Source organism: Triticum dicoccoides, chromosome 5B (assembly GCF_002162155.2).
Source record: "Triticum dicoccoides isolate Atlit2015 ecotype Zavitan chromosome 5B, WEW_v2.0, whole genome shotgun sequence".
In the NCBI taxonomy this organism is placed as follows: domain Eukaryota; kingdom Viridiplantae; phylum Streptophyta; class Magnoliopsida; order Poales; family Poaceae; genus Triticum; species Triticum dicoccoides.
Window position 1 is genome coordinate 705751195 of NC_041389.1, and position 11953 is coordinate 705763147.

General features: G+C 51.5%; 1 protein-coding gene across 1 annotated transcript in view; it reads left to right on the forward strand.

Moving 5' to 3' along the window:
• LOC119310636 (transient receptor potential channel pyrexia-like) overlaps nt 1–11953 on the forward strand; it is a 25621-nt gene that overhangs the window by 2348 nt on the left and 11320 nt on the right. Inside the window, exons 4-7 of the mRNA XM_037586312.1 lie at nt 509–648; nt 975–1061; nt 1123–1131; nt 1212–1334. Of these exons, the coding sequence (XP_037442209.1) occupies nt 509–648; nt 975–1061; nt 1123–1131; nt 1212–1334 (359 nt within the window). The remainder of the gene's footprint in view (nt 1–508; nt 649–974; nt 1062–1122; nt 1132–1211; nt 1335–11953) is intronic.

Consider the following 11953-nt stretch of genomic DNA (forward strand, 5'->3'; position numbering starts at 1 on the left):
CGTACTATTATGTGCACATATCACCTCTTCTGTGTAAGTATTATTTGTCAATTTGTTTTGGTAGGATGCAGATTATGAAATTTACTACTAGTATTCTTCTTCTTTCTTTGTCCGTGATGACTTCTTCCGGTCTTTGAAGTTTCACTACCAGTCGGTGTGCAGTGTGTTTCTGAGTAGCACTGACGAAATGAGACTAGGATAATTGTTTTCCCTGAGTAGCAATTAAATAATTCTATTAATTTTACTGTTAAATATGCTCCCTTAACCTGTCGTAACCTGCTAGTATTATTGTTTACTGTATTGCATGGAGTGTCTTCCGCATGTGGATTCAAGTGTGATACTGTGACTGAATATTAGATGTTCAATCTGAATTAGCATTGGATACACATCTGGTTGGTATTCGAGTTTGGTTTGTAATAATATATGGATGTGATCAATAATAGTTTTCGCCACTATACCTTTAGAATTGTACTGTTTATATGTCTAATATTCTGTATTTCTAAATCAGGATTGTGTGAAATGATAGAAGTCTTGCTCTCAAAAGGAGCTGACGTTAATTGCTTTTCTTACCGTGGGACACTACTGCATTCTGCTATTATTGGAAAGCAGGATGCTGCTGTGAAGCTCTTGTTGGACCATCATGCTGATGTAAGTTCCATGTCATGCCTTTTCTATGCTTGGTATTGTTTGATCTACTATGTTAGCAATATGCTCGTAATTTTTGCAAGATGGTGTGACTTTTTTTTTGTCTATCATCTTCACATTTTTAGAAAAATCAGTTTTGTAGCATTGAGATGGCATGTTTTCTAAAGTAATACAGTGTACTGAAGTATTTTGATGAAGTTTAATACCGTTAAAATTTTCCACCATAAGTATTATTTGGGGATGGGTAGCGAACCAAGATTTCCTTTGTTGCAACATGCCTGCAAACTTTCATCATGTGGCATTATCATTTTCTGTTTTTCCTTTGACAGTGTAACAAGCCAGTGTCCCTACATTATACACCTCTCATCGCTGCTCTCCATGCCCGCTCGCTGAAATGTGTGAAGCTTCTGATTGAGGTAATCCATATCCTTCCTAAATCCAATTGGAATTTTTTTTATTGAACTCTTGTGAAGGCAGCAGTTAATAGTAACTCCCTGAGGTTGTGCAATTTATGGCACACTTATTTTATCATTTCCATTATGCTTATGCAACTTCTTCTGTATTAGGCGGGTGCTGATGCGAAGGGTGTTCCTCCGCTAACCCCCTTAATAGTCGCTGCAAATGATGGTTTAACTGATTTCTACGAACCTTTACTTCGGGCTGGTGCTGATCCTGATGTTCGTGATGATGTAAGTTTTAATTTCTCATATTTTGTTCTGCTTCTATGTGCATGCTCTTCACACCACACACAGGAAGCTTTACTAAGCAACTAGTTAGTGTTGGTATCCAATGGTCTATTTCTTGATTCAACTAACGGATATTACTATTCATATTTGGTGTCCAATGATAGTTCCATCTGAGTGCATTTGCAACAGGATTGGAACAGTGAAGCTTGAGATATATAATCTTGATTGCATTCTACACAGTCCTTCATATTTCTTCTTTTCTCTCACATACTTGTGTTCAGATTGTCTGTGTTAGATTTGTAGTTGGACATACGTCGAAAGGTTGATATGATATGTAACTATCATGTTAGCTTTTGTCATGGGCGTGGGCAGCTCAGCAGGCGCATACAGCAGGCTGACTGTAATGCAAGCATGGGTCATTTCTGTTAGATGCGTATAGTTCCTTTCTGTAGATCTCTATTGTATAAGGGGCTTTTCTGCACTTTACCACATATGTATATGTTCTGGCCTTTGGCCCTTCAATAAAGCTAGTTGCTCATTATCCAACATGGTATCAGATGCTAGGTTAGCCTCGCTCTCCCGCACGATGCAACTCCATGCTCCCCCTTCCTAGACTCCCGCTCGATTCCGGCCATTTTTCCGGCGCCACCTGCTGCTGTCCAGGCCACCGCGGTCGCCTCCGCCTCGTCCAGCCTCGTCTTCCCCGACTGGCGCTCCTCTGCCAGCGTGAAGGCCGCGCTGCTCCCGTTCCCAGCTTGGGCGGGCCCCCTGCCTCCCTTCCTCGCCCGGGCCGTCACTGCTCCGCCATCGTCTGGCTGCCGCAGCCACGTCTCCACCCGACCGCCATCTCCCTCGTCTGCCGGGTCATCCGCCCCCGCGCGGTCGGACCTTTCCTCGATCCCGCTCGATCTCGAGTAGCGCCCGGCCCCAGCTTCTTTTTCCTGCTTCGATCGAGCCTCTGCTCGATCCCGATCGGGCCGCCTGAGTCCTCTGCCTCGATTTTGCTTGATCCAGATCAGGCACTTTGAGCCCGTTGACCAAAAAAAAAATAGGAGAGCTCCTCATGTCTTCTTCAGGCTATGTCGCCGTTCCGCGATGCTCGGTGATCTTTGATGGCACCAACTATGCCAAGTTTGCGGGCTTCATGCGTATCCATATGCGCGGTCTTCTTCTATGGGGTGTTCTCTCTGGTGAAGTTCCCTGTCCGCCTTGCCCGGTCGCCTCTGTGGCTCCTACCCCGCCAGCACCGCCGGTTCTTGCTGCTAATGCCTCTCAGGCCGATCGCGATGCAGCCAAGACTCTCGATGATGCTGTAGTTGATGCTTATGATCAGCAGATGTCAGCTTATTCGGATGCACTTTCTGTCTACCGTGATGATCTGTCTGCTTACACTCAGTGGTGCAATGTGTAAGACAAAGTATTTTGGGAACTGCTCAACACCCATAACCTGGGGTGTGGCTATCTCATTATATAGAGGTACCCAAGGGGTACAATACAATATTACAATACAGATATACAGAGGTTACGTATATACAGTCTAACACCCTGTGGTTGTGGAAGAGGCTTCGTGAAGATGTCAGCAAGTTGATCCTTTGATGAGATGAACTTGATACAGAGTAGCTTCTGTGCAACACGTTCCCGAACAAAGTGATAATCCACCTCAATGTGTTTTGTCCTCGCATGAAACACTGGATTAGAAGAAAGATATGTAGCACCAATGTTGTCACATCACAGAACCGGAGGACAAGCTTGAGGAACACACAACTCTCTCAACAGAGACTGTACCCATATGATCTCAGCAGTTGCATCAGCAACAGCTTTGTACTCAGCCTCAGTACTACTGCGAGACACAGTTGCTTGCTTGCGAGCATTCCAGGCGATCAAGTTAGGACCCAGAAATACCGCATAACCCCCCGTGGATCGCCTGTCATCCGGACTCCCAGCCCAATCGGCATCAGAGAAAGCCGAGAGCTCATACGACGGTGCAGGCTGAAGAAGCAAACCATAGGCAGCAGTAAGACTGACATAGCGCAATATACGGTTCATAGCTGACCAGTGAGACGTCCTGGGTGCATGCAAAAACTGACAAACACGGTTAACTGCATAGGAGATATCAGGCCTGGTAATAGTGAGATATTGCAGACCACCAACCATACTGCGATACTCAGTAGCATCATCAGACGAGAGGGAGTCACCATCAAGAGCAGACAACCAATCAATGGCAGACATCGGAGTGTAAACAGGTTTGCATTTGAGCATTCCAGCACGACGCAACAAGTCCAAGGAGTACTTCTTCTGAGTGAGAGTCAAACCAGCAGAGGATCGTGAAACCACAAGACCAAGGAAAAAAATGAAGAGCACCCAAATCCTTGACAGCAAAGTCATCACGGAGAGCAATCACAAGGCGATCAGCAGCAGCAGCCGAGGAACTGACAAGGATGATATCATCAACATAAACCAAGATATACATCATAACCTCAGGGCGCTGGAGAAGAAACAGGGACGTATCAGCAGTGGAGGGAGTAAACCCAAGAGCCTGAAGAACAGATGCAAGGCGAGCATGCCATGCACGAGGTGCCTGTTTGAGTCCGTACAGTGCCTTAACCAGACGACAGAGATGCTGAGGTCGTGTCGGATCAACAAAACCAGGCGGCTGACGCATATAAACCTCCTCCTCCAGAATGCCATGAAGAAAAGCGTTCTACACATCAAGCTGACGAAGGAACCATCCACGAGTAACCGCAAGAGACAGTAGTAACCGAATGGTAGTAGGCTTGATGACTGGACTGAAAGTGTCTTCATAATCAAGACCATACCTCTGTTTGAAGCCCTTGGCGACTAACCGTGCCTTGTAGCGTTCAATAGAGCCATCAGCATGTCTCTTGACCTTGAAAACCCACTTGGAATCAATAACGTTGACGCCAGACTTTGGAGGAACAAGACGCCAAGTATCATTCTGTTGGAGGGCATGAAACTCTTGTTCCATGGCAGCACGCCAATGAGGAATACTCAGGGCAGCCTGAAAATGGCGAGGCTCTGCAGTGGGATCGCCAGCAGTGTGAGCCATGCACGCAGCAAGCCACGCAACCGTGCCATCCGTCCACTCCTTCGGGCGAAAAACACCGGACTGGCTCCGTGTGCGAGGCCGAAGTGTGACAGCAGATTCAGCTGGCAGAGACGGTGCAGCAGACGATGTGTACGAGGCCGGGACGGAGTCTGGCGAGTCGGGCTCACCGGTGGCCGGGGCCGGTGACGAGGCCTCCGGGCTAGCGGTAGCAGTAGCCGGCCCGGGCGAGGGACCCGCCAGCGGCCTAGGCGAGGCACCCGCCAGTAGCCGGGGCAAGCCACCCAAGGCTGGCGACGCCTGTGAGCCAGGCAAGTCGGGCGAGTCGGGCGTGGACGGGGCCCGCGAGCCAGAGGAGGCTGGTGCGGGCGAGACCGCTGCTCGTGGGACCAGCGTAGGGCCAGGCGAAGCCGGCATGGAGGCAGACGGACCCGGCAGCCAGGAGAACGGGTTGGCGGGTGCCGCCCGTCATGCATGGCGCATGCACGTCCCGGTCAGGAGGATCATCCGCGACCTGTTCATTAAGCAGCTCAAGCCGAGCACCGCGTTCAATACCTGCAGCATGATTAGGGAGCAACACAGGGGCATATGCAATATCCACAAATTGATCAGGCGTAGGTGTAGACACAGGCACTGGTGGTGTAGAAGTGGTAAGGTCAGTCGAAAGTGCACAAAAAGGGAATACATTTTCATCAAACACAACGTCACGAGAGATGTAGACGCGGTTGGTAGGAACATGTAAGCACTTGTACCCTTTGTGAAGAGAACTGTACCCGAGAAAAACACACTTCTTAGACCTAAACTCTAGCTTGCGCTTGTTGTATGGACGCAGGTGAGGCCAACATGCACACCCGAACACTTTGAAGAATGTGTAGTCCAGAATCTCATTAAGCAGAAGCTCAAGCGGGGTTTGCATTTTCAGGAGTCTCGAGGGAAGCCTGTTTATAAGAAAACAAGTTGTGGAGAAAGCATCACTCCAGAACCGAAACGAGACAGACGCATGAGCTAGCAAAGTTAGGCCAGTTTCAACAAGATGACGATGCTTACGCTCGACAGTACCATTCTGCTGATGTGCGTGGGGACATGACACGCGGTGCGAAATCCCAAGCTTGTTAAAGAACGAGTTGAGGTTGTGGTATTCACCCCCCCAGTCGGATTGTACATGGATAATTTTCTGCTTAAGAAGACGCTCAACATGTGCTTGAAACTGAATGAAGACATCAAACACATCAGACTTACGCTTAATAAGATATAACCAAGTGAAACGGCTGTAAGCATCAATGAAACTGACATAATAATTGTGACCACTAATAGATGTCTGGGCATGACCCCATACATCAGAAAACACAAGCTCAAGAGGATGTTTCACAACCCGACTAGACTCTGAAAACGCAAGCTGATGACTCTTGCCCTGCTGACAGGCATCACAAATAGTTTCAGCAGTTTTATTGGACACAACTGGTAGATCATGACGATGCAAAACATGTCGAACTATGGGAGCCGCCGGGTGACCAAGGCGCGCATGCCAGTGTGTAGGCGACACACGAACACCACTGAACACCTGAGGAGAAGACGACGTGGAAGATGGGCGCGGCGCATCAAGTGCATACAGGCCATGGCGAAGACGACCGCTAAGTAGAACGACCCTCGTGTCCCGATCCTTGATAAAGAAACGAAAAGGGTGAAACTCAGCAAGGACATTATTATCACGAGTAAGTTGAGGAATGGACAACAAACTACGTGTAGCAGAAGGAACACGAAGGACATTAGATAGATGCAATGTGAGAAAATTGTGTGCAAGGAGAGAGGCCTGACCAACGTGTGAGATACGCATACCTGCTCCACTGGCGGTGTGCACCTGATCATGACCACGATATGGCTCCTGAGTGGAGAGCTTACCCATCTCACTGGTGAGGTGGTTGGTAGCTCCCGTGTCCATGTACCATGCAGGATCAACGGAGTAGGACGGAGTGCGACCATGATCACTCGTCACGGCGGCGGCGGCCTGCTTGTCGTTCCCTTTTCCATTGTTGCCAAGACCCAGAAAATCTTGCTTGTAGCGACGATGACAACGAGAGGCAATGTGGCGCTCAAGACCACACAACTGGCAGGCCTGTGGAGTACCACAAGAGGAACAGCACGCCACTGGCCGGTTACCACCCGTGATGGTCGGAGCATTACTCCGCGAGGATGGTTGTGAAGTCGGCGCCATCTTGCCACCTGAAGACGATGACCGCTTGGGCTTGCCACGAGTTGCGGCATTGGCGGAGGCAAAGCTGGGGGAGGCCCGACGCGCCTTAATGCGCTGCTCACGGCCCAGTAGACGTGCATAAAGCTCACGAGGTGGGAGCGGATCATCACGGCCATGAACATTCTCAATGAGGTTGTCATAATCATCATCAAGCCCATTGAGCACAAAGGTGGTGAACTCCTCATCCTGCAGCGATTGACCAACTGAGGCCAATGTGTCGGCGAGACCCTGCATCTTGTTGAAGTAGTCGGTGATGCTGAGGTCGCCAAGCTTTGTCTCGCCTAGCTCGGTGCGTATAGAGTGAGCACGCGCCTGAGACTGAGAGGCAAAACTGGTGTGAAGCGCCACCCATGCCTCCCGGGACGTAGCGGCGAAGATGACCAGCGACGAGACGCTCGGAGTGATCGAGGACTGGATGGCGGAGAGTATGGCCTGATCCTGAGCCACCCAGGTGTGGTATGCCAGGTGGTGAGGAGGCGGACACGGGATGGATCCATCAACATAACCTTCCAGATAGCGACTCCGCAGAAGAGGGAGCACCTGGGCACGCCAGGACAGGTAGTTGTCCGGCGCGAGCTTCACCGGCAACAGATGCGAGAAGTAGAACGGCGCCGACACCGTGACCGGATCAGTGTGGGCATGCGGCGATGCATAGAGGCCCATCGACGAGGCTGCCCCAGGATGTGGAGGATACATCGAGTGGGGCGGGTAGGATCCGGAGGAAAACGTCCCGGGGGCGCCGTAGTGTGCCGGAAGGGCACCGTAGGAGGCCGCGGGTGCACCGTGGTAGGGGGCCGTGGGATCGCCGTGGTGTGCCACGGCGGGAGCCACGGGTGGGGGGGCTACCGCAGCCCCTTGAGGCGGCGGGGGTGCCGAGTAGGACAGCGGCTGAGGCGCGCCGTAGTAGTGGTGCGGCGGCGGAGCGCCATAGGGCTGCTGTAGAGGCGGCGCACCGTAGGGTTGATGAGGCGGCGGCGGCCAAGACGACGTGGGCGGCGGCGGCCCACCGTGGACCGAGGGAACAGTACCCGCAGGGGGAGCAGCGCCAGGGGGCACCGCACCGGACGGGGTGACGGTGCGATCGCGATCTCCCGATCCGATCGGCGAGTGGGGCGACGCGGCTCCGTAGGTCATCGCGAGCGGCTGCGAGGCGAGGAACGGTGAGGCAGTAGCGAGGGTCGACACCGCGGCGGCAGGAGGCACCGGAGTCGGCGCGACGGCGGCGGTGGCGGCGGCAGCGGAAGACATCGTAACCTAATTTGATACCATGTAAGACAAAGTATTTTGGGAACTGCTCAACACCCATAACCTGGGGTGTGGCTATCTCATTATATAGAGGTACCCAAGGGGTACACTACAATGTTACAATACAGATATACAGAGGCTACGTATATACAGTCTAACACAATGATGATGCTCGTGCTGCTGCTGTTCTTACTGTGAGTGTCCTCCCTCAGTTTGCCTCGGAGTTCATGGGACTTGGCATAGTTGCAGCGATGTGGTCTTATCTCTGTCAGCGCTATCAGCCCTCGGGTGATGCTCTCTACCTATTTGTGGTGCGTCAGGAGCACGCACTCCAGCAAGGTTATTCCTCTGTTGATGAGTTCTATTCACAGTGCTCTGCCATCTGGCGTCAGCTTGACTCTCTTCGGACAGTCGTTTGTGGCACTTGCCGTTGCTGTCAGACTACACGGTCAGATTTGGATTTTCAACGGATTCATGAGTTCTTATCTCGCCTCCGCTCTGAGTTCGAGCCTCGACGTGCTCACCTGCTTGCTCGTGGTCGTGTTCCTATCTCGGAGGTGCTTGCTGAGCTTCGTGCTGAGGAGACCCGCCTTCGCTCTGCTGGGTTACTTGTGGTTCCATCAGTTCTGGCAGCCCGGGCTCCTGTGTCATCTGCTTGCCTCACCGCTCCACCGCTCCTGCCTACTCCTTCAGGGGGGTGAGTCGCCCTCCTTATGCTGAGAAGGGTACGTCGCGCCGTGACACCTTCTATGGTTACTGCTCCCGGTCAGGTCACCCAGAGTCTGATTGTCGCCAGAAGAAGCGAGACCAGAGGCGCTCCTCTTCCAGTGGGACTCCAGTGTCTTCCTCGACCCCGTCACTCACTGACCAGGATATTGTACGCCTCAAGCGTCTACTTGCTTCCTCCGGCTCCTCGTCGACTGGTTCCGCTGCTGCTGTGACTGCATTCACCTCTCCATCACCGCAGGCACCAACCCAGGCACCAACACAGTCAGGTACATCTTCGTGGGTTCTAGATTCTGGAGCCTCTTTTCATATGTCTTCTGATTCTTTTGTGTTGTCTTCTCTCCAACCTCTTGATTCGCCTGTTAATGTTCTTACCGCCGATGGCACACCTCTTCCTGTTGCTAGTCGGGGTATTCTTTCCACTCCTTCCTTTTCTGTTCCTAGTGTTTCACATGTTCCTCGCCTTACCATGAATCTTTTTTCCGCTGTCCAACTTACTGATTCTGGTTGTCGTGTCATTCTTGATACTGATTCTTGTTCCATTCAGGACCGTTGCACCCAGGCTTTGGTTGGTGCTGTCCCCCGGCGCCGTGAGTCAGAGGGCCTTTGGGAGGTTGACTGGCTTTGTGTTCCTTCCGCTGCCACCACTTCTGCCAGCTCTCATGCTCTTGCTGCCTCTTCGTCTACATCCTTCCAGTAGTGGCATCATCGTCTTGGTCACCTCTGTGGCTCTCGCCTATCATCATTAGTGCGTCCTTTTGACTTAGTTCATTCTGATGTCTGGGGTCCCGCTCCCTTTGATTCGAAAGGTGGTCATCGGTACTATGTTTTGATTATTGATGATTTCTCTCGCTACACTTGGCTCTACTTCATGAAATCTCGTAGCGAGGTTCTCTCTATATACAAACGTTTTGCTGCCATGGTTCACACCCAGTTTTCCACGCCTATTCACATTTTTCGTGCTGACTTCGCTGGAGAATTTATCTCCCAGCTGTTGCGTGGTTTTCTAGCGGAAGAGGGCACTCTTATCCAGTTCTCTTGTCCTGGTGCTCATGCTCAGAATGGCGTTGCCGAACGAAAGAATCGTCATCTGCTTGAGACGGCTCGTGCGCTGATGATTGCCGCTTCCCTTCCACCTCACTTTTGGACTGAGGCTGTTTCTGCATCCACCTATCTCATCAACATTTAGCCCTCGACTGCTCTGCAGGGTGGTATTCCTATGGAGTGTCTCACTGGTCGTTCTCCTGACTACTCATCTCTTCATATGTTTGGCTGTGTGTGTTATGTCCTTCTTGCCCCGCGAGAATGTACCAAACTGACTGCTCAGTCAGTTGAGTGTGTTTTCCTTGGCTACAGTGATGAGCACAAGGGCTATCGCTGTTGGGATCCTGTTGGGCGTCGCTTGCGCATCTCACGTGATGTGACTTTTGACGAGTCTTGCTCTTACTATCCTCGGCCTTCTTCCTCGAGCTTCTCTGTGGACAATATCTCTTTCCTTCAACTTCCCGATACACCCTGCTATGTGCCACCTGTTTCACCTCTTCCTCCGGCACCCTTCATTCACCCTCCTTCACCACCGACACCCTCTTCCCCATCCTCCTCCTCCACCTCTCCACAATCATCTCCAGTCTGTCGCCCTCTCTCACCTTTTCCTCTCCACTATACTCGTCGCCCTCGTACTGAGGATGCTTCCCCTGATATCCCGTCCACCTCTGGTGTACCTCCACCCACGCCTCCCCCAGTTCACAACCTCTGTGCTCTGCCTCGCCCCCCACCTGATCGCTATTCTCCTGATCGGTACGGTCTCTCCGTCCTTGCTGAGCCCACTTCCTATCGGACTGCCATGACTCAGCCTGAATGGCAGCTTGCGATGGCCGAAGAGCTTGCTGCCCTTGAGCGCTCTGGCACATGCGATCTGGTTTCCCTCCCTTTCGGTGTTCGTCCCATCACTTGCAAGTGGGTCTACAAGGGTAAGACTCGCTCCGATGGTTCACTTGAGCGTTACAAATCTCGTCTTGTGGCCCGTGGTTTTCAAGAGGAGCAGGGCCGCGATTATGATGAGACATTCGCTCATGTGGCCCACATGACCACTGCCCGCACTCTCCTTGTTGTGGCTTCCGTTCATCATTGGTCCATCTCTCAACTTGACGTTCAGAACGCTTTTCTCAGTGGTGAGTTGCGTGAGGAGGTTTATATGCAGCCACCACCGGGGTACTATGCTCCTGATGGTATGGTCTGTCGACTTCGCCGCTCCCTCTATGGCCTTAAACAGGCCCCTCGTGCCTGGTTCGAGCGATTTGCCTCTGTGGTGACTGCCGCTGGGTTCTTGCCCAATGATCATGATCCTGCGTTGTTTGTTCACACGTCTCCTCGTGGCCGGACTCTTCTCCTTCTCTATGTTGATGAAATGATTATCACTGGTGACGACTCTGACTACATTGCCTTTGTTAAGGATCGCCTTCGTGATCAGTTCCTCATGACTGATCTTGGTCCTCTTTGATATTTTCTTGGGATTGAGATGTCCTCGAACCCTGATGGATTCTACATCTCCCAAGGAAAATATATTCAGGATCTTCTTACTCGCGCTGCTCTTGGTGATGAGCGCACAGTTGTGACTCCTATGGAGCTCAACGTTCAGCTTCGTGCCTCGGATGGTGATCCTCTCTCTAATCCCACTCGCTATCGTCACCTTGTTGGCAGTCTTGTCTACCTTGCTGTTACGCGTCCTGACATCTCCTATCCTGTCCACATCCTGAGTCAGTTTGTTTCAGCTCCCACCTCTGTCCACTATAGTCACCTCCTCCGTGTTTTATGATATCTTCGTGGCACGATCTCTCAGCGACTTTTCTTTCTCTGCTCCATCTCCCTTGAGCTCCAGGCCTACTCTGATGCTACCTGGGCTAGTGATCCCTCTGATCGACGCTCGTTGTCTGCTTACTATGTCTTTCTTGGTGGCTCTCTTATTGCCTGGAAGACAAAGAAACAGACTGCAGTTTCTCGCTCGAGTACAGAGGCTGAGTTGCGCGCCATGGCCATGTTGACGGCTGAGGTGATCTGGTTACGGTGGTTACTTGAGGATTTTGGTGTGTCTGCTACTAACTCGACTCCCTTACTGTCAGACAGTACCGGTGCTATCAGTATTGCACGTGACCAGGTGAAGCATGAGCTCACCAAGCACATTGGTGTGGATGCCCACTTTGTGCGGGCTGCGGTGCAGGATCAGACTCTCGCTCTTCACTATGTGCCCTCTGAGTTACAGTTGGCAGACTTCTTCACGAAGGCACAAACTCGAGCGCAGCACAGTTTTCTTCTCTCCAAACTCAGTGTTGTTGATCC